The sequence below is a fragment of the Triturus cristatus genome, chromosome 11 (genome assembly GCF_964204655.1).
Source record: "Triturus cristatus chromosome 11, aTriCri1.1, whole genome shotgun sequence".
Lineage (NCBI taxonomy): Eukaryota > Metazoa > Chordata > Amphibia > Caudata > Salamandridae > Triturus > Triturus cristatus.
In genome coordinates, this window is record NC_140594.1 from 212567034 (window position 1) to 212591068 (window position 24035).

The window sequence follows — 24035 nt, forward strand, 5'->3', positions numbered from 1 at the left end:
CAACCTCATCCCCCTCACCTATTTTTAGCAGAAGCAGCAGATTCTGAGCTGTGCCCTGCTGGTGCAGAGGAGCACGGCAGAGTCTGTAGAAGCTATCTCGATGTAGGGTTTTTAGTAAAATCAGGAAGATTGGCGCTCAGGCTATTACGCGCTATGTTTACTATGCTGGGAGTGTGCACGGTGCTGCCAGATCGGGGGAAATACCCTGTAACCCCCGAAAATGTGTGAGCCAAAGAACCCACACCAGTAATGAGAACACAGTCCTGGCACACGTAATGAGGATATGACAATGGTATTAATGTCTTGTGTAGTTCAAAATTGCTGTGGTCGACACCAGTGTATTGATCAAAAGTATTTAATGACGCAACAACAAAAGATCAACCAGCGGACACGTGTAGTGTCACATTAGGGAACTATCCCGTGACTCTTCAGGGCTGTGTGGCGCTGAAAAAGAACAGGTGGTGTCGCGAGGCCGGTGATAATTCCAACCCGTCCAGGAGGTCAAGGAGGACCAGGTGGTCCACGTCGAAGTTCTTCCGCATCCGGAAATTGAGACAGAACCAGTGTCTTCCTTTCTCCACCCACACTGACTTAAGTAGTACGTTTAAATAAAGCAGTTTATTTTAATGCAGCTCGATTTCCTTAAAGAAAAATGGGATGTATTTTTATTTTTTTTAATGAAACATTTTTGTTTCATATTTTCAGTCTGTCACAAAGCGGAAGGGGTCCCCTGGAGACCTCTTCCCATTTGCGACTCCATTACCACCCTCTTGAAGAGGGTGTTAATTTTCAACTGTTTTGCAACCGCAATTGCGGTCGCAAAGCATTCGTACATGGGTTGGAGAGTCACTATTTGGAATGGCACGCCCCTTCCAAATAGCAAGTCTCTAAACACTTTTTTGCGAGTCACAATTCAATTGCAACTCGCAAAATTGTGTTAGTACATAGCCATTCCAATCTTAGCATTCGCAAACGGGTCGCTAACCCGTTTGCGCATGCTAAAATTGATCGTACATCTGGCCCCAAGTTCTTACTTCCGTCCATCCCCAAATTGCGGAGAGCTGGGAAGAATGAGACTGGATGACTCAAATGATAAGTCTTCCAGCACCTACAAGCCTCATCTAAGGATAAAACATAAGGCACCACATCAAGCCACAAAGCTCCACAATATATGACTAGGTGATACCCGATCCACTTCCAAACATCAGATGCTAGTATTCAGACGCTCAGACTAGCACAAGCTGCTTACAAACCACCCACTACCTCTCAATAACTCTACAAAAAGCCACTGCTTTTGTAAGGACTTTGAGGGCCTTGAGCTTGTACAGAGTGTGCTAGAAAAGCACCCCCAATTGGCTATCTCACTCCTTGTAGGTCTTCTTCACTCTTTCCTATCTACTGATGCCTTTTCTCTGTGATTTGGTTGTTCTAGCTGTCACTACTATCACAGCTCACTCAGCAGGCAGAGCAACATCTCTTGGGTGTTCCTGACTGATTAAAGCATACATTTTACATTTTTTTTTAGATATGCTACATTTTTTGTAGTGTGAACGATCTTTCTGGTACTCTTAAGTGATTTAAGTGTCACTTTTTCTTTAATTTTGGACATTATAGGTAACACACACTGCACACACACGCACACTCCCACAACCCCCAACACACGCTACACATGCAATTTCACTCTTCTGCCTTGTTTAAACAGATTAGCACAAGTAAGGCAAGTAATAGTGGCAGCGGTCTACAAAGAAGCAGTGCAAACACCAGCCTGAGAGAGGGATCCTTAAAAGAAGCCAGGAAAACATATGAAGGGAGCAGAGCTGCATTATTCATATGAAAAGACTATTGGGATATGGAGGGAGATTCCCACTCAGAGCTCTCAAGGAGATGCAGAAATAACTAGTGAAAAGAACATAAATGCATTGAGAGCCTACACCCTCCAGGAGACTTTCAAGGTGTTTTGGGCAATATGAAGGGAGACTCAGTGAAGTATCCAGCCCCACACAGATGAATCCAGCCAAAGTGCACAGAACAAAGCTAGCATTAAGCAGAAAGCCGCCTCCCAGGAGGAGCCCACTCCTATTGAAAGATACCTGCCTCAGAGCCTCAACTTTAATTTTTTGCAGAGCTTGAATAGTTGTTTGCTGCCTGAGGATAGAGGCTGCAATGTGCAATCACTCCCTGCAAAGATAGTCCTCCTTATTTCCCTCTGTAGTTCTAGCTCTCTGCTGAGCATGAACATTCACACTTAATAGAAATGTGTTGCACATACCCTGCCCACCGTTTACCTGATTAACCCTTCCAGTACTCCAACAATCGTTCAAAGGTGAAGCGGTTCAATGATGCGGTAGATGTTGCTCATTAATTTGAAAGAAGCAAAAAAAAAGACAATGACTCTTTTTTCACAGCACCAGCATCACCAGACTTTTCTAATCACTTAGCAGGGAATCTCTTGAATTTGGGGGCTTTGGCAATTGCCCACTTTGCAAACTCCTTACAATGTCTCTGTATATACCATTAGCACAGGATTGACAACCAGGATACTGGCCGCACAGGAAACAGATTCCACATTTCCCAGTATTAATGAAGTTTGCTCTCCTCACTTGACGTTGTCCATCCAGAAATCCTAATATTCTCAACCACTTGACAGTGGTCCTGAAAATTTCACTAGAGCATCCAGAAGTGGTGCCAGGGACCACCGGCACCATCCTACTGTAATGTCCCTTGTTCATCTCTAATCAAAGCCAGCAGTTTAGAACTGTGACTGCCATATCATCATTGCAGGACATTATTTTCTGATGTCCCATTGGGTTTTCCCCATCTTCAACATCTTCATCTACTGGCTTACATAATCACACAAAACTAGCAACAAAATCCAAATGCATGCAGATGACATCTAACTCTACATCTGGCTGTGTAGTAATCACACGCTGTCTGAAACACATACACCACTGGATGAAGGAAATCTTCTGAAATACATCAGAACTAAAATTGTTATCATCAAGATCACCAGTGCAGAAAAAATTATTTTCCAATGGACATAGGAACTAAGATCTACTCCACCCTACTTAGGTATCCTGAGCTCCCCATTTCACATCAGCCTCTGCAGTTTTTAAAAGCAATCACATTTTAACACACGCCTTTGTTTAGGAAGTGCCGCCTCAAATAGATCACATTTAAGGAGAATGCTTTTTTGGTCACATGCTCATGTTTGGTCATTCTCCTGTTCCTTTTCTACTGAAAATCATAATCAAAAACATTCAATCCATGATATGTATGATCCTCATTGTCCAAGACTTGTGAAAACAGTGGGTAGTACCCAAACCTACCTCTGCTGTTGAAGAGGTAACAAAGAAGACTGATGTATACACCAGATCTCTTATTCCTGAAGACACACAAAATCCCTAATCAAAGATATCTATCACTGATCTTAATCACCTGGAACTGAAATACATGCACTGTGGATGTTTAAGCCTGCCTCTAGACTGCATCAGCATTATTATTTTAAATGACTTGTTTGATCCTTCAAGAAACATATTGATCCGAGGTTCTTCCAAGAACCTCTGGGAGAGGAGATGTGGTCTCACTGCTAGACTGCTGACTTTGGACCTGGGAAACCAAGGTTCGAGCCTCGGGGTTGACTCCACATTCTGTGATTCTGGGCAAATCACTTAATCACCCCGTGCCTACCAAAAAACATGAATTTTTCCTTGTGTAATGTAACCGGTGCTCATATAAAGCACTCCAATACCTTTGGGTCGAGTTTGCGCTATATAAATCGGCAAAAAAAAGACAGAGACTATTAATATATCTTCTTTATTTGGTTAAATGTGGCTCACACTTTTTCAAGTATTGTATCTTTCAATGATTCAAATGCTTTGAATAGTCTCTGCTGTCAAGCAGGGAATCCTCAGAAGAGAAATACAGTCTTAGAAAAAACAGTAAGACAATATGCAGTACTATCGCCAATACACCTCATTCTTGAAGTTGTTAGGCAGTGAGAAACTCGGTTCGAAGCTCTTCTTTGGGATGGCATGTCAGATGCACCAATTGAGAAAACCCTGAGTGAAAAACTCTGAACACTTTCATATTTCATATATTTATCAAGTTGAAATAGTTCTTAGGTCTGGTGTTAGCCTTGACCTTATATGCATAACATACTTATAGGGGCTTTTAGACATCCATAGTTGCTGTTTTGTCGTTTGCACTTTTCTTCCACTAACTACAGCATGAGTTACTGGGTTAGTGTGCCAGCTCACCTCAGATATTGATTAATACCACTTCTTTTTCACAAGGTGTACCTCCACACATAAAGTAGTCCCTTTCAGTACCAGGGACTACAAAGGCAATGTGTGCATTTTGAGACCAAACAAATATTTTAGCTTCTAGCCAATATGTTTTTTTAATATTTGTGCAGGCCATAGTATGCATTCTCTGCAAGGAGGCCACCACAGAGAAGAATGTCGCAGTGGAGGACCACTCCAACCGGTCACGTGCCTCCAGGTAAATTGTAATGGCGAATGCAGCAGCATGCCAGGCAGAGAAAGAAAGGTGTCTGCCTGAGGCACACTGTCTGTACAATGCGGGGCACGACATCGGCTGTACCGGGAATCACCGCAATACCTTGTCACCAACGCTAAAGCTCTAAATTGTTGCCTTTTAGCAGTTAACTGGTAAACTGCTGGCTACATGTCAGAAAATCTGCATCTGTTCCTGGAATCTAGCTTTGTTCCCGACAGGCGTCTTATAGTTCTCTCTCAAAAGAACAGAACAAAGAAAGCCTCTTCAAGCACTATTAGAAGTTGAACAAGAAGAACCTGTAATTGAAAAATCCTCATGTGCTTGCCATTTATTGCTTTCATTCGGTCCATGAAGGGGAGAAATGCAAATTGTTTTCATGCTGTTTCTGCTAGAAACAGCATATCTTACAAGAGAAGACTAATTATTTTTCCAAACGAAGGGTATTTCCTAACCTTCATCAAACAAATGGTGCAAGGTACTCTGCCTCCTTTATCTGGAAGAGGTGGGCGTCTTTTGAGCTCATATACTGCTTCTACGCTCAATGTGCATTAATCAAATTCTAAAAAAGGAAGAAAAAAAAGTAAGCAAAGGCAAAAGATAACAAAAGAGAAATTAAAATATAGAGATTTTGAAAGTCCTACTGGCCCATAATAGACTTTTTCCCCCTGTAAACCGTCTAGATTTTGGAATGGGATTGAACCTGCAGATTGGAGACCTCTACCCTTGAACTGTCACTTTGGCCCACTCTTCTCTCGTCATAAGGATGACCAGTCAAGAAACAGAATGCTCCTATATAGGCGCTTATGTCCAGCTTGCTGACATTGCTGCGTGTCCTACTGTCACCCCTCATCACCAACCTTCTTGAAGTTGAGAGTCCTGGAATTTACATCAATTATGAAGCTGTCTGCATTTCTCTCAACCTCAGGCTGCTTGATGTAGGGGTTAAGGGTCTGCTCTCAAAGTCAAGATCTGCTATCTCAGCTCAAAGCCCAGATCACAATCACAACAGCATCAAGATTTGATATACACTCCGTAATGCCAAGCACCACCACTCCCTCAAGACTGAGGGCTTCTGCGCAGCCATCTTCAAATCAAGGCATAGGTCTAGTTGGTATCAGTCTAAGAGACAATCACACCGGTTTAAAATTCTCCATCAATCTGCCTTATGACATTCAGAAAGAATTTGTGAAGGAAGTGGCAGAGGAGCTGCAATTTATAGGGATCCCTTATGATTTATGTGACCTAGACAATCCTGTTCCTTTGAGCAAGGCGACAGAGGAGGAGCAAAAACAACCAATATTTTAATAGGAACTGCTGCATAATTTAAATCACATATCACCATTCATGAGAGAATTGCCCTTTCTCGCTGGACACATTTGACAAGCAACAGTACATAAGGCCTGATTTAAAGTTTGACAAAAGGGAGTCCTCTGACTGTCATATTTTCACTGGCCCCACTAGCTCTGCCACAAGGAACCTTATGCCTGTGGAGTTGGGCCTGTTGGTGTAAAGCACATCAGACCGCCCTACCTATTCAGAGCGGATGGTCTGTTGTACTTGTTTTACTCTTCAGAATTGCCATTACAAGCATAATAGCCCTGAAGCGGAAACAAAGGAAAATTACCCCTACTGCCTAAGAGAATACTTTAGGAGTTTGCTGATATAAAACAAAAAAGGTTGTTCAATGGCCGCATGAAGCATGGCTGCCACTGAGAAAGCATTCAGTTTCTTCAGAGGAGCTACCATGGTAACGGCTCCTCTGAAGGCGTAGAGATTGCTGCCAGGTCGGCAGAAAATTCGAAACATGGCAGGCATTTGTCTTCCATGGAAAATGAGGTTGTCATCTCCAATCCCCTGGCGGACAATGGACCATTGCCAAATTGTGAATTGGCCCCTCAGTACGAAGCACTACCCGGAATCGGTCTAGTTCCTCTGATTATTGCCCTTACTGTTCAGGCATTGTAACCACCGCTTCAGCATCCTCTTTCTATTTAATCTATACACACACCCTTGCACAAGAGTGCAAGGGTGTGGGTGTGGGTGTGTGTGTGTGATTCCAAACACAAGTTTCATACTGTCAGGGTACCCTTAAAATACAAAATACTATACCTAGACTTATTTTAAAATTGCCTTTAGGCACACATGCAAAGTTTGAAATATTTGGAACGAAAAGCCTTTTCTCCACATTACGCCTGCCTCCAGGAGATATACATTTTTGGTGCAAAGCCCTGTTTATTTTTTTGTACTAGAGCTTTGCATCAAATGCAATGGTTGGTTGCATGAGAGTGCCCCTATACCTACAATGGAATACCCCCCTTGCTGCAAAGTAGTGCAAACTTAGGGATACTTTCCAGTGTAAAACAATTTTTGCTCTGGGAATGTAATGCCACTTCATCACTTTTCACCTGTTAGTGTGTTAGTAAATGTGTGTCCTAGTCCATATTTCAGACTTCTTCAAAAATATATCAGATAAAAAAAGGTTTAAGATAATAACAGCAAAGGGTTTAGTTTGCCTCATATTTCAAGGGAATTTCTTCATAGCTCAAGACTTCAAAAATGTCTACTAAACCAAGGAGGATTCTGAGGTCCATGCTTCCAGTGCTGAGTGTTGCCGTGCAGCCAACCACAAGAGTGCTTGCCAGGTCCTGGCTGAGGTGCCCATCCAACTCAGGATGCATGCTATTGGCATCTTTCTTTACCGGGATGATTTTTCAATCCAATCACCAAACGAGCTTTTGGCTGTAGAATATCTGCACAGTACAGGATAGAACACCTGTCAGTTCTGCGTCTGTCTCCAGAAATGGGGTGCACCTGAGAAACCTTTAGTGAAAAATGACTGGTCACCAACTCAAAAGGTAGCTGCAGATTAAATCTTCAGACCTAAGGATGGCCAGGAACGTCCTACAATCATTCTTTCTTAGGACTGAGGGATTGAACAGGCATGAAGGCACAAAGTAGGTGAAGAACCCTTTGAACGCCTAGCCCAACAAATCTGAATATATATTTTCATCCATCTCCTTAATCACACTTCTGTACTCACAGCTGAAGCAGACTATGTGGAGCATTACTCACCCTATACCAACGTGGTCCAGAAAATGTAGATATCTGAATCTGCTACCCATGTGATGGCAATGCTCCATCATGCCGACGGTTCAGCAAAATGCCTTGGATAATAACCATACTATGATCATTCATCATGATCCAGCTAGTTAAATGATAGCACCTGAAATGGCACCTAACATTCCAGAATATAGACATCTACACTAACCTAAGGAGTCTATGATCTTGTTATGTTAGTCCATGGTGGAATGTACGGGGAGGACATATCTAAAAAGCTAAATTTATTTTATTTGTAATGCTTCAAAATGATCACCAACTACTGGCAATTCCTCTACATCATATTATTGCTTGTTTTCAACAGCTAGCACATTTCCGACTCCACCTGTCTTTTGCCAAGGTTCACTTATCACCTATTTCAAACTACTAAAGAGGGAGTACAAAATTGTCCTTGTTCTTAGGTTGCTAGCAGCCGAATGACATCCTATAGGGATAAATAGAAAGTATCCTCTTTAGAACAAACCTACGCTTTCCAGGAACATGAACAGTGTTTAAGTTTCTCTATTAAAAAAAGTTTTTCATGGTTGCCTTCGCATCAGCTAGATCTAAAGGACAAAGCAAAGGAGTATGTGGTAGTGGCACTCTCACGCCATTAACAGATAAAGTAAGGCTTTATTGTTGTACAGCAGTAAGGTACGACAATAAAGCGACAATAGAGCCGAGTTAGAGCCTCCTTGGCCAGTCACGGAGGCACTAACTCGAGTGGACTCACACGTCCACGACATTCTACAGGGCGTTACATGAAGAAAGGACCGTATAGCCCTGAATAGAACAGCACCATAAAGAAACCCAAGTATGACAGAGTCAAATATTCCTGCTCCAAGTGGCATCTCATATTTATGCCAACTCGGTGATATTTAAGCCAAATTGTCTGTTTTCTTCGCACAGCTGGAAATCTTCTAGCGAGAAATCTGTGCACTTTGGGTGTCAAAACGGTTCTGAGATATTATTTGCAGACAGAATTAATGACTGCCAATCTACAAGTAAGTTGTTTCTAGCATATGGTTATTCCAATATGAGGAGGAAATTATCAAAGCAAGGTATAGCTCGATGGATTACGTCCTGTATTGAGGAACTAGGGACGTGTGTTCCAACTGCACCCCCCAAGCAAACAAGTTTCCAATAGATTTGCAAATCAGCATCTTGGAAGACGCCGGACGCATTTGCGAAGCACAATTGCCTTGATACAAAAGCAAGAGCTGATAAGCAAACAGGGTGCTCTGTGCTGAAGACAACATTTGTTTGCAAGCTCACCTTCCAATCTTCAGAGGTAAGCAATGCTTTGTATTTCTAATCAAAGCCTGTCAATTTATGAAAGATCCTGTACAGGAGAAGAAAAAAGTGTCTTACCTGTAACTACTGTCATCTTGCAAAGGTATCCTATAATCTTTGATACAGTCACATGTTATGTTAGTTTGTAATGCGCCCCCAATCACCCCAGATGGGGTATCTCGGCGCAATGAAACACACCCACCTGGCCTTGTAAGCCGTTTAATGCCTAGAATTGTACTCCACGTGCTACTAGGCTCTCAACACTTCAGAGAAAGTAACTGAAGCCCGTCCACATACTGACAGAAAGGGGGAACAACCTTTACAACGCAACTTTTACAACGCACTACACTTACAACGCATTTTTTACAACGCAAAATCCATTACAACGCACTACACTTACAACGCATGACACTACAACGCATTTTTAAAAACTACCTTTACAACGCATTCCATTACAACGCCTACCATTACAACGCATAATATTACACTACACTATCCAACACTTACCCTACTGTTGCACCCCCTGGAGATAGAATAGTAATTTTTACCCCTATACTATCCAACACTTACCCTACTGTTGCACCCCCTGGAGATAGAATAGTAATTTTTACCCCTATACTATCCAACACTTACCCTACTGTTGCACCCCCTGGAGTTAGAATAGTAATTTTTACCCCTATACTATCCAACACTTACCCTACTGTTGCACCCCCTGGAGTTAGAATAGTAATTTTTACCCCTATACTATCCAACACTTACCCTACTGTTGCACCCCCTGGAGTTAGAATAGTAATTTTTACCCCTATACTATCCAACACTTACCCTACTGTTGCACCCCCTGGAGTTAGAATAGTAATTTTTACCCCTATACTATCCAACACTTACCCTACTGTTGCACCCCCTGGAGTTAGAATAGTAATTTTTACCCCTATACTATCCAACACTTACCCTACTGTTGCACCCCCTGGAGTTAGAATAGTAATTTTTACCCCTATACTATCCAACACTTACCCTACTGTTGCACCCCCTGGAGTTAGAATAGTAATTTTTACCCCTATACTATCCAACACTTACCCTACTGTTGCACCCCCTGGAGTTAGAATAGCAATTTTTACCCCTATACTATCCCACACTTACCCTACTGTTGCACCCCCTGGAGTTAGAATAGCAATTTTTACCCCTATACTATCCAACACTTACCCTACTGTTGCACCCCCTGGAGTTAGAATAGCAATTTTTACCCCTATACTATCCAACACTTACCCTACTGTTGCACCCCCTGGAGTTAGATTAGTAATTTTTACCCCTATACTATCCAACACTTACCCTACTGTTGCACCCCCTGGAGTTAGAATAGTAATTTTTACCCCTATACTATCCAACACTTACCCTACTGTTGCACCCCCTGGAGTTAGATTAGTAATTTTTACCCCTATACTATCCAACACTTACCCTACTGTTGCACCCCCTGGAGTTAGAATAGTAATTTTTACCCCTATACTATCTAATACTTACCTTAAATGCAATTTTATATTATGCGTTGTAATGGTATGCGTTGTAAAGGTAGTTTTTAAAAATGCGTTGTAGTGTCATGCGTTGTAAGTGTAGTGCGTTGTAATGGATTTTGCGTTGTAAAAAATGCGTTGTAAAAGTGTGCGTTGTAACATCATACATCCACAGAAAGACACACCGACAGCAATGTAGGTGAGCTCTAAATATGGGATATAAATATGGGCATTCTTTTATTTGTTTTTCTAAAAAACTAACGCACTTACGTACCAAGGATTCCCAGCCAGGAGACCAATACTATTCAAATCATGTGAGACTAGAAAACATACCATCATTGGAGCTCTGTACTCATAGGTAAGCACATTTTTTATCTGTGTTGATTTCCTATCTATTAATAGTTCCTGTGACAATGAGGGTAGGGTTCTCTGTAAGATTTAAGATATTTCTCACTGTGTAACCCTCTTAATATTGTACATTACAGGACCCACCAAAAACGAATGTAATTGGACTTCTCGACATCTATGGATTTGAAGTTCTGGAAACAAACAGGTAAGTTTGTTATTAGTTATCAATTGATGTTCTCGCAAGCCCGTCTAGCAAGGATCTAGCTATCACATCTAGCATTCAATACAGTGCCATATCTGCAAACAATTGAAAAGCTCAATTTAATACCTTTTTTATACATTGCAATGAAAGTTATTATGAGTAATATTCAGCCATCTTTAAATTATTCTAGGCTAAGTGATTACCATGGAAAAAGGCGTAGTATCTCACACTACTGTCCAAAACAGACTTTGAAATGGAGACAGTATTTCGGAGGTTCCAGTGTTAACTTACAATGTAAAGTTTTGGTCTTTGGCCTCCAGTTACAAGTGTAGGTGCGGATATGTAGGATGTGTTTACTCAGAGTTGAAAGGGTCACTAGGCGCAGGTCCTCCATGTGGCCTCCTGTGAATGCACAGAAATATTGCGCATGTTCTGCGTCTGAATATTCATTCGTTCTCCGACTGAGTTTGGTGACTGGATGATGACTTGCTGGAGTCAGCAGGCTGTGCCTCCTCTGTGATACATGCCATTATTGTGGAATGCCATGTACACGTGTGTCACTGGGCCTTCTCTGAAAGTGCATATTCATTGATCCTCTGCATTAGCTAAGAGAAGGGATTGTAAATTGCTGGGACCCACAGACTTTTTGTTCTCCATGCGAAAGGCTGAAATTGGTAGAGTCGGCTTCAAAAGTCACTTCGTACATATATCATGAGTTTTTTTTAATTATATATATATATATCTTTTGAAGAGGTAATACATATGAAGCGGCAGAATGACTAAAAGACAAAAAGTGATGTTTACTTCTTAACTTTTATACTCTTTAGTAAGAAAAGCTTGACTTTGGTGGGATGAGAAAGTGCACATAGGTCATGATTCATCTCTGAAAACCCACAAGTCCTTGCAGTATTTTACCAAATGAATATGTGTGTACCTAGCACTGAATTGCACTTTAGAATTTGTCAGTTCCTCATCATGGGATTTCAACATGTAATAACTAGCAAAATAATTTAGTGAATCTTGAAACATATTATAGAAAGGTTTTTGAAAATACAATTATAATTTAATAAAATAAAAGCAACAATAAAACATTTGCATCTTTTTTACATAGATTTGCAACTGAGAATGAGCAGTTACTTGAGTGCTGCCCCTTTAAGACCACTAGCCCTTCAGCACCCATATTATATTGCATCAGTCACAGGTATTTTAATCAGAGTTTTCGTCTAATATGAACACCATGGTGAGGAAAATGGTGCACACTGTAAGGGAATTAAAATAAAACCTTTCATAGAGAGGCACGGAAGGCAAACCTCTCCTAGATATTTGGACCATATTTGCACTAGTCCATCTCTTTCACCTGCCAGCGTCTTGAGATCTGCACTTGATCCAAAGAAAGAGATTGGAAGCTGAGCCTCATTTTCCTCCTACTGAAATAAAGAATGTGTCATAATGATTAGGAAGTATGACATAATTTGTCTCCAAGAGACTTGGGAAATTGGACATGACACTTTTTTGGAAGGTTATAAATCTTACCATAGACAAGCAGCAAAATCATCATCTGGGAGGGCCAAGGGAGGTCTGATTGTTTTTGTAAGGTTGGGGATGTCAGGCACATGGAGGGACTTGCTGTTGGACTCAGCAGTGATGCAGGGCATCACAATGACCACTCACGTCATGTGTCTGATTATCCTAAATTTTTACAACGCACAATCTAACTGTGAAGGAGGCAACTCGTTCTCTGAGCTTAACTCGAGGCTGAGCTCAATACTGGACAAGAATGCAGGTCGAACCGAACTAATCTTGCTGGGAGACTTTAATTGTCATCTGTGCCCAAATTTGATGATCACTATGGGAGACTGGTCGACATGCCCGGTGCGTAAGGGCCTACATATGGAACACTCGCAGGCAGGTCTAGAACTCACTACTGTTACAAATTCTTTAGGCTTAGTAAATATAATGGAAACGCTCTCCGTCACTGGAGATAGTCTAATCCCCCCAACTTTTAAAGGGAGAGGCTGTAATTCCTTTATTGATTTTGTTTTAGCCACCTCTTTGTTGGCAAGCAGAATCCTAAATTTTCACATTATTTCCAGCCCATTCAGTGATCACAACCCTCTTGCCTTTTTGCTCCCCGCTAACATCTGCGCCACATCACTGACTAGTCACCTTAAGGCCTCCTCCCTCTCAACCACGGGCCAAGGGAGGCGAGTAAGATGGGCACAAGTAGATACGGAATTATTTACTTCTTCTCTTTTTAAAGATGGACAGGAGCATATTATGAATTGCCCAGATCCCACTGTGGGGGGGCTAGAAATAATTACTTCCTTTGAGGCTCTTGCAAATTTGATTAGCACTCTCCTTACTGCCCCTGCGAGGAAGATTAACCCACCGCAAAATAGATGGTTTGATGCCTCATGCTCACTTGCTCTAAGGAACCTCAAAATGGTTATGAAAGAGTCCCCGCGGGTAAAGGCAAAAGTGGCTGAATGTCGGAAACAGTATAATAGGGTGTTAAAGGAGCGCAAGAATCAAATTCAGCGCGCGGCCTGGGAAGACTTAACAGTGGCTGCAGAATTACACGATACTACATGCTTCTGGCAGGTGATAAATAGTCCCTGCTTTGCAGATCCAAATAAGCCAGACATCTCAACAGTAATTTTACCGGATGATTGGCAGGTGTATTTTAAAGGACTTTATAACCACCCTACAGATCAAGTGGCCTTTCTGGCCCCAGCAGCCCCAACGGATTCCACACAGTCACTATTTTTCTCTATGGAGGAAGTCAGTGTAGGTATTGCCGCCCTAAGCCGTAACAAGGCCCCGGGTCATGACGGTATTCCGCCAGATCTTTATCATAGCAACCCTGAAGTGTGCATCCCGCTTCTGACTAGAGTTTTTTTTTTTTTTTTTTTTTTTTTTTTTTTAAATTTTTATTGAACAATAATTCGATTACAAGCACGGGCCTACAACCACCAGGGCCGGCCGCTAAGTACAGAATGAAATATACATTTATCAAGGCTGCAGTCGGTTCCCGGGGCTCGGCCCCGTAGTGGCTCCGGATAGTTCTAAAGGAACAGGAGACTTTAGTCCAACAGACACAAAAAACTAAAAGAAAAACAAAAGGCGAGGCATAAAGACAAACAGCGCAGGTCAGGCTTCCTCTGGGGAACTCCAGTTCAGACCATTAAGCAGCACGCTAAAGGAAGGAGTACCGGGAGGCTGGGGACGGGGGGGGGGGGCCAAGGGAGATGAACGTCCATATGTAGTCATTCCAAAAGGTGCCCGGAACCGTCCAGGGTCAGGGGGACATGGCGATATCGGTGTCCACCAGGGGGGGCGTACAGATACCCCCGCGATATGCATTCCATTGCCCCCAGATTCTGTCCCATGCCCCCGGCTTTCCACGGGCAACATACACAGTCTTCTCCCTGAACATACACCAGTCCATATTCTCCTTCCATACTGACACGGTGGGCGGCCGCTGGGCACCCCAAAGCTGCGCTATATCTCTCTTGGCAATCATGTTCCCCAGGGCCGCCCACCGAGTCTGAGCCGCGCTATAATCATTGGGCTCCCACACATTCAGGACACAGCGACGCACCTCCGGCAGCAGCACAACCCCAGTGACCTGTCCCATAACCGTATGTACCCGGCGCCAGTAGTCCGCCACCTCGCGGCACTCCCACAGGATATGGAGAAAGGTGGCGCTGAGCCCACAACCCCGCTTACAGAGCCCGTCGTCGGAAAATCCCATCGAGACCAGGCGAGGACCCGTCACATACACCCGGTGAAGAATCTTAAGCTGTACCAACCGGAGACGGGCTGGAATGGCGACCTCCTTGGGGGACGACAGTGCAGACTGCCAGTCCTCGTCGTCCAATTCCACCCCATCCCCCGTCCAAGCCTCCCGAAGGCGCACCAAGAGGTCAGCCCGATGATTAATCAGTTTCTTATAAATTAAAGAAATAGTACTGTCAGGGACATGTCCGTCAAGTATGCGGTCCTCGAGGGGCGAGGAAACCGGGATCTTGGTCCCCTCTCCAAAGACCGAGAGCAGGGCGTGTCGAACCTGGGCATAGCGGAAGAACTCCCTGTCCGTAAGCTCATATTCGGCCTGAAGCGCCGCGAAAGTCTTAACCGCGCCCTTATGCCACAGGTCTCCCACTTTGCTGATACCAATCGTGTCCCACTGGTCAAACCCCTTCGTAGTCCAGAGGCTGCCCAGGCGATCGGAGGCAAACAAAGGAGTAGCACATGTCAGTCGTTCACTCCAGCCCGTGGCCGCAGTGGCAGCCCTCCAGGTCCGCACCGCAATCTTAGTAGGACCCGTAAGGGTCCGGCCAGCCGAGCGGGAGTAAAGTGCCCTGTTATAGTCCCCGCCGGGAAGCAGGAACTTGTCCATCTCATACGCCGGATTCAGGCCAGGCGCATACGTGGCATGGTTAATGGCCGAAAGCTGCGCGGCCCAATAATACCTGCGAATGTCGGGAAGCGCGATGCCCCCGTCGTACCAGGGGAGAGTAAGCTTAGCAAGAGCAATACGCGCCCGCCCGTCCCACACCAGTCTCCTCTGCAGGCTCTCCACCTCCCGAAAGTAGGCCACTGGGATGACGTCGAAGGAATTCTGGAGTGCATAGAGGAACCTGGGAAGGGACATCATTTTGAACAGCGCGGCCCGACCCAGCGGGGACAGGGGCAACCTGCACCACCGGGCCGTGTCCTCCCGCAATCGCCGAAGTGGACGCAGGAGATTCTGCTCATAGCGAGCCACCGGGTCCAGCGAAACGTATATCCCCAGATACTTAAAGCCGCTCAGAGATACTTGGATCGGAAGCCGAGGCGGCAGGAGAGGAGGACCACCGGAGATCGGATAGACGCAGGATTTAGACCAATTGATCGTGAGACCCGAATTGTTCCCAAAGGAAGTCAGAACGTCAAAGCTGACTAGAGTTTTAAATGCTGCTATCACAAGTAAAATGCCAGCCTCATGGTCCTCTGCAATAATTGTCCCGATATATAAGAAGGGGGATAGGGACAGTCCCCACTGTTATCGCCCTATTTCGTTAATAGACGCCACCATGAAGGTTTTAGGTGGGGTGATCTTAAACAGACTAGAGGACTGGGCAGAACTTAAGGGGGTGATTACCGACACCCAGTATGGGTTTCGGAAGGGAAAGTCCACAGTGGATCAATGTCTCAACCTATATTTAATTAGCGCCAAATACACCATAGCCAAAAAGGGATCATTATTTCTGGCCTTTATGGATCTCTCAGCTGCGTTCGATCGTGTGAGTCGTAGCAAATTGTGGGCACTGCTTGGTGATATGGGGATTGACCCATCACTTATAGGCATACTGCATACTCTTCACTCTGACACCTCAGCCGTAGTTAGGTACTCGCCAGCGGGGAATTTAACCAAAAGTTTTGAATGCTCGAGTGGGGTGCGTCAGGGCTGTATCCTCGCACCTTTTTTATTTGTGTTATATATAAATGGGTTGGACTCCACTCTTAGCAGTATTGCGACAGATGTCCCTAGGATAGGCTCACGTAAAGTCCCTGTCCTATTATACGCAGATGATGCTGTTCTCCTGGCCCGCACTCCCTCTGCACTACAAATTTTAATAGATGGTTTTACAACTTTTATGACTAATCTGGACATGTCTACTAATCTCACTAAATCATATGTGATGACGGTAGGGGAGAAACCACGAAGACAACAGAACTTTACTATTGGTACACATGTACTAGGAAATGCACCCATGTTCACTTACTTAGGCATAACCTTTGATGTAAAGCTGAATTTTAAAAATCTAATAAATGAAAAATGTCTTAACATGTCCAGGATTACAGGGACCATCAAGTGATATGCCACACGGCTGGGGTATTGGACGCCCGGCCTTATTTTAAAATTGTATAACTCCATCTGCTGCTCAGCGGTTCTATTTGGTAGTGAAGTTTGGGGCTTCATAGAAACGTCTAAACTTCAAACTGTGGAAAATAAATATTTGAAAAGCTTGCTGAGAGTTCCGCCTAGCTCATCTACTTTCAGCATACACGAGGAGTTGGGGGTCAGCTATCTCTCTGACCTGGTGGCCGTCAAACCTCTTCTTTGCTGGCTTAAAATTTGGTTCAATGAAGACTCCGGATTAACAAAATCTGTCTTATTGGACTGCTTTAAACTGGATCATAGCAGCAGGATCCCGTGGCTGTGGTATGTCAAAACCACATTTATGAAGTTGGGACGTGAGTAACTGTACAGTGCACCCGAGATAATTAGGTCCAGCGACAAGGGGAGTATAAAGATCTTGCATTCTAATTTTCTGGTTAGCAATCGTGAAAAGGCGGAACTCTCAAAGCGGACTGTGAGAGAACATGCCTTGGTCAAAACAACCACTGGTATAGAACCCTATCTGTCTTTTGTACTTAATCCACATGAAAGATTCTTAATGACCCGTTTTAGATTTGGTCTTATTCATTTTTTTTTAGCAGTGCCAGAGGGTTTTACCGATAAACTTAGCGATAAAGGGCCCTGCGGCTGCGATTGTAGATCTCCGCAGGATACCCTTCATTTTTATATTTTAATGCTCTTTTTATGCCGGGCCAAGGAGACAGTATCTGAAAGATCTGCTTAAGAAACTTAAGTTTAAACATGTAAGGGTGGCATTATTGTTTTTGAAAATGTCTACTGATCAATTCACTTTATACTGTGTTTTAAACTTTTTGAAGGCATCAATGAGACTACGTAAAACTAGCGGAGTTGTATATTAATTCATTGTAATGATCTTGAATACTGTGCATTATATTGACTGGTTGGGAGGTCTCTTCTTTTAAATGTATTGCTTTTATAATTGAATTTTAAATCGAAATAAAGCTTATTGAATGAATGAAAGAGTGTCATCTTTTCTCCTATTCTGAGCTAAGACGGTAATGATTGTCCCAACTTCGGTTGTGACATGTACCGCATGAAGGCCACCATCAACATTGAGGCACCTTTTTACACTGGCTCTGGCACAAGGCCATCCTCAGCATTGCACTGATCCTTGAGTAAGCCTTAGACATTGATAGAATCACGTTTAACCTCAATTCCTATTACCCTGTTGTTTTCATTGTGGATGCATTCTTCAAAATCGAGGCACTGGTTTATAATGCTCTCATTGCAGAGGTACTATCTGTGTTACACCACCTGAGAAATTGAGTTTCAAAAATGTAACAGCAGAGGATATTATAGACTCTACCCCTGTACTTCTAGCACCAAAGCTGCTAATTGTATCAGATGCAAAGTTCATCATTCTCTTCTCCTAAGAAACATGGTAGGATTGAGTAGAGTATTTTTGTAAGCATAAACACCTCACACAGGAGAGACCAGCTCAGAATTACTTCTCCTCCTGAGCCAAGAGTTAATATGGGACTCACAGTATCTACTGATCCTCCTAGCATCAGTGAAAGAATCATAAAGCTATCCCCTTTTGATTAAACGTTGTATTTCAAGAGAATTTTCAGGACAGCGAAGAGCTCTTTGTTAGTTTTGTCCAATCTACACCAGTTAGAACATCAGTGATCTTCGAATCTTTGGGGCCCACTAAAAGTGAAAACAGTTTTTAGCATCATTTGACATGAAATACACTTCACTGCTCCCTCTGATAATCCTCTATTTGTAATAGACCATGTACCACCAGTAATGGATGTAGTTTTCAGTGATGAAGAAAAGATGAGCATTGACGTCTTCCTCTTTTCTTCAGCCCACCATACTTTCTTCTCTGAAAAAAGCAAACAGATTGGAAGTAGGTTAGTGCCAATGGCACATTGGCCCTCTGGACAGTTAGTTCCAGTAATTTATACCTATGGAACAAAATGGTTAATTATACTTAGCACGACCTTACTGAACATAGACAAGAAGCCGTTATGTTTTCACTGGCCAGTGGTTTTAAATCATATCATTAAAACATTTACCAATAAAGTAGATCTTGCAGCAAAAAATATGGAACATGGATTTTCTTTTTGCCGTTTCCCAATTCATCCACCTTAGAATGAAGTTCAGCAGAAGATTATAGACCTGCCTGGTAAACTTGTCTTTTTTAGGAAATACCTGTTTGGAGTACAAGCAGTTAGGGCTGTCCAAATGAAAGCCTAGAATCAGACACACTTATAGCAGGAGACCTAGAAAGGGCGAATACTTAATTGAACCCTCTGTATACACATCAGAAGAAGCATAATTTTCAAAGACATCAAATTCCACTTTTTCAAAAGGAGCAAAAATATCAAAGACCCTGATGTTATTCAAGAAAAGGAAGCTGCAGTGACTACTTTCTACATTTTCCACTACTGTGCTATAATGAGGCGGGTGACTGTTAAGTAATCAATTTTGCCCAGTCTTGAACACTATGTGTTCTTGATCACTATATCTTATCCAAAATGGATACATTCTACATTTCCTAGCTATGCCACAAACACATTCAGGACAGTGGTTAGCTGCATTTCCACCTATTTCACCAACAGTAAAAGGACTATGCAAAGTGCAACAGATAGGCAACAGAGAAAGTTCCAAGTTACCACCAAAAAGAAGACATATTCTCAAGATATTTCCTGGTACAGTCAGAAGATTGTGACCTTGCCTGGATCTGAAATGCATCAATACAGTAATCAGTAAGGAGACTTATTGAATATTTGCTCTGGTGCAAATAGCTCCTTCTATCCCCCCAAAAAATTGATCTTTACAATAGATCTCTGTAAAGCCTATCCTACCTTCAGGGAAAGCTTTTTAGGAAATATTAGAGGTTCCAAGATGAGTGTTTGCCTTACTGTTGTAGGGCCTTGTGTTGGAGATGGCCCTAAAATGTTTGCTTCTTCCTCCTATTTTTCCCCACCTGCTGTTGTTGGTATTAGGACTCTGGGCACTTTACCGCTGCTGAGCTGTGCTAAAGTGCATATGCTCTCCGTGTAAAATGTGTTATGGATTGGTGTTTCCATGATTGGCCTATTTGTTTTATGTGTCAGTCCCTATTAAAGTGCACTGCATGTGCCAGGGCCCATAAATCAAATGCTGTTGGTAGGCTGCAGCACTGGATTGTGCCACCCACGCAAACAGCCTGTAAATTGTAACTCTGGCCTGCCATTGCAGATCCTGTGTGCAGCATGGAGCTGCCATGTCGACTTGGCAAGTGCACCCACTTGCCAGTCCCTAAACCTTCCCTTTTCTACATGTTAGTCACCCCTAAGGTAGGCCCAAGGTACCCCTGTGGGCAGGGTGCATTGTATGTGAAAGGTAGGGTATGCCCTGGTGTGTGTGGCATGTCCTGATAGTGAATTACAGCCAATTTCGTTTTTCACCATTGCAAGGCTACCTGTTCCCATAGGCCTGAATGGGCAGTTTGATTCTAACATCTTATAATCCTAACTGACCCAGGGACCATGGTAGAAAACCGAATTTAGTATGCCTGAACTCAAAATGATAAAATACATCTTTCAGTGAAGTTGGTTTTAACATTCTGTTTTGAAAATACCACTTTTAGAAAGTAGGTATTTTCTTACCTAATCATCCAGCCTGCCTCTGCTAGCTTGTGTATTGTCTGTCTGGTTTGTGAGTGACAGGGGCTGGGTGAGTCTCCAGGAGACAGGGTGAGTCAGCACAGGGCTGAATAGACCTATCTGCATGTCGATGGATGGGAGGAGTAGCATCTGGGTCTGAATAGGGCTGTGCCTGCCTTGCACAATGCTGGCTCCACCTCCTGTGGTGCGTCTGAGGACCCTGGCCCACACTGACAAAGGAAGAAGGTGCACACTGGCAGAATGCACCCAGAACTGGTTTGAACTAGGTACAGGACTCTCTGCCTTCAGAGGACAAAGGATTTGCTAGTATAAATATTGGCGCCCAGACCCCAAGATTTCAGAACTCTTTTGGGATCAAGAAGACTGCCAAGAAGAAGAGGTGGAGAAGCTGTGAGGAGGAACTACCACTTTGCTGTGTGCTTTGCTGTGTTGGCCTGCAGTAGCTGCTTCTGTCTTGGGCAGTGAAAGGACTGGACTGAGCTTTCTGCAATCTACTTTTGTGAGTTTCTCCAAGGGCTTGAGGTAGAGCTTGCCCCCTGTTCAAGAAGTCTCAGGAACAGCAAAGACTTCAAGCTCGATGCCGTCTACGACGCCGCTGCTGACTCCGTGTCCTGAAGGCACCGCAGAGGGCACCGCCGCACTGTGACCCTGGTGTCACCGACGACTCCTGCTGACGCCGCCACCGAGCCGCTGCTCGCACCGCGACCTCTGGGCACCGCACTCCGCACCGCCTCGCTTCACAACGACGCCTTGGTATCCCCGACGACGCCACTCCACGCCGGAATTGACGCCGCTGCTTGCACTGTGGTTCGTGGGCACCTCTCGTAAAGTTACATGACGCACTGCCATCATCCCGCACTGCAGCATTCGCCTACCGACATCGGTGCCATCGACTCCAGTTCGTCAGCCGACGACAGCGCTCCAGCACAGTGACCTGCTCGCACCGTGACGCCTTCATCTCACACCGCGACCCTGGTTTCACCGACGACGGCATCTGACGCCGCCACCGAGCCGCTGCTTGCACCGCGACCTGAGGGCACCACACGCCGCACCTCTGCACTTCGCACCACAGCACCCGACGCCCACCGACGCCACAGCTCCTGACTTCAACAAAGAGGAGTTCGATCTGCAACGCTTGCGACTGCGAGGGACTCGATGACTCCTGCACCGACCTCCGGAAACCGACGCCTGCGGACGCCGTGTGTTTGGAAGCTCAACGAGAGGTCATCGACGCGCTGCATTTCTGAATGGTACTGTTTGCGGGTCTGCCCGACACTGTAGCTGGCCCGCGACGCTGCGGTCAGCCAGAACAGTTTGGATTTGTTTGTTCACTACGCCGTGATAGCCCCGTACAGAGCTGTCGACATCAAGGGATTGTGTTTCAAGGTTATTTTGATAACTGAAGACTTTTAAGTACTGTATTGTGGATTTTTATCGTTTTGGTCTTGTCTTAAGTATATAAAAATATTGGATATTTTTCTAAACTGGTGTGGTGTCTGTTTGTAGTGCTTACACTGTATTACTGTTGGTTATGTGCAAATGCTTTACACACTGCCTTTAAGATAAGCCTGACTGCATGTGCCAAGCTACCAAAGGGGTGAGCAGAGGTTATTTTGGGAGTGTAACTCCCTTATCCTGACTAGGAAGAGGGGTCCCTATTTGGAAGAAGGTGCAAGCCCTTGCCAACTAGAGACCCCTATTTCTAACAGGCCTCATAATGCGATCTGGATTCTACCCTGAGGTTCATCTCCAGTTACATGGCATTGGTGTCACCATCACAAAAATGTCACTAGTTAACATATGTTAACTAAAGCCACTGGTACCATACCTAACTGCCTTTTCCGCAATGACAACAAACTCTTCATACACACCTGGGAGGGAAAATGAACTAAGACTTTATATTTACAACAATGAAGGAAGTATGTGATAAAGTGTTGGTTTTCTCCAGTTCATCTTCTACTATAGCTGTTTGCCCAACCACTTTAAAAGTCATAGCTGGGACATCCCTGGAGAAATCCTCAGTCCTCCACACCGTCTTCCAGCGAAACAAAATTTACATTGCAATAGTCTCAGAATGACTGGTTTATTGTCTCCTTGGCTTCTGCAGCTTCTTCTAAACACAACCCTAATCATTGACTTCAGTGCCAGGATGCCTGAACTACCATTTACATTCTTGATACCTGTAGACAGTAGAATTCAAGCTATTAGTGCACCAATTAATCTAAAATGATGGTCATATGATGGACCAAAGATCTGTTGTTGGCATACAATTATGCTATTTTGACATGCACGGAAGGATGGTGTTATTTTCCGTGTGGCGTTGAAAGCAGCAAGCAGGCCACCTTTAGCGAATTAGTTGTTTATTAGGAACGGTAGTTACAGCACTGAGTGTGAATCTGTGCCTCAATGCTGTTAATTGCCTTGAGGTCCCGGAGAGGAAAGGGAAAGGAGGTTCCAGAGAGGAAGGGGAAGGAGAGGTGCCCCTGCAACGCCTGCCCGGCTCAACGCTAGTGGAACTGTTTGGCGGCGCCAAAAGCTGGAAAGGTCGTACTGGGGCTGTAACGCCCGATCAAGAAGATACGCCGGACAGGGAGAGGAGAGTTTGCTGGCTGTTTACTCCGAGAGCGAAAAGAGCGATAAGAGGAGCCGCCTGTAAAAATTGCCCTCAGTTATTTGGTTCTCTGTCCTGTTGCTCTGTTGCCTTGGAGCGCGAGGAGATTCCTGTTGGCTGGTCCCCTCCGTTGCTGCTTACTGTGCTATTTTGCGGCCGCTGTGCGGGGGGACTACAGCCCCCAGAAGCCACTGCAGGACATCCCCGCTCACTCACGCCCACTTCCACGCCCGGAGGCGCACAAAATACCGGCGCCTCCCCTGCGTCGCAGGCGGCGCCGGGTTAATTGAACAGTGGACTTTGTTATCTTCGGGACTCTACGTTCGTTAAATATATTTGTAGTTATATTTGTTCTGGCTGTTCATTGTTCTGGTTGTTTTATTGTACTGTCCTGTACTGACCTACTGCAAATTTTGTTGTATCTCCTGGTCTACCTGAGGTTTGTCGCCTACTATGGGGAAAGGGAAAGAGAAAAAAACCGCGACTAGCAGCACTGAAGGGTCTATTTCAAGGACCATGGACCAGTTTTTTACAAGGGCTTCGGTCGTGCTGGAACGAGAGATAGCGCTAACCGAGAAGAGACTGTTGTTAGATCCTATCTTCTCCAAGCGCTCCTCACTGGGTGTTATTAGGGATGCTGTTACCCCAGAGCAGTTGGTCACCGATTCACCCCGCGACGATACCAGGCAGGTTATTAGCCGAGATTTGGAGGCTACTGATGTATCTGACGCTTGTTCTTCAGTAGCTCCTATGATCATTACCAGGGGACAGCTCTATAAAAGCTACTGTTTTACCTTCCAAATGCGGGAAAAGAAAGAGAGGGGGTGGGGCTCATAAGGGCAGGTGTCCCAAAATAATTAAAACCAGTAAATCTGGAGGGGCCTCAGTCATAGCGCCTCATTTGGTAATTGAGAAT

The 24035-nt window shown here is 44.2% G+C and overlaps 1 protein-coding gene across 1 annotated transcript in view; it reads left to right on the forward strand.

The window, feature by feature from the left end:
* MYO1H (myosin IH) overlaps window positions 1–24035 on the forward strand; it is a 606720-nt gene that overhangs the window by 216089 nt on the left and 366596 nt on the right. The window contains exon 12 of the mRNA XM_085633501.1: window positions 10898–10965. Within this exon, the coding sequence (XP_085489627.1) occupies window positions 10898–10965 (68 nt within the window). The remainder of the gene's footprint in view (window positions 1–10897; window positions 10966–24035) is intronic.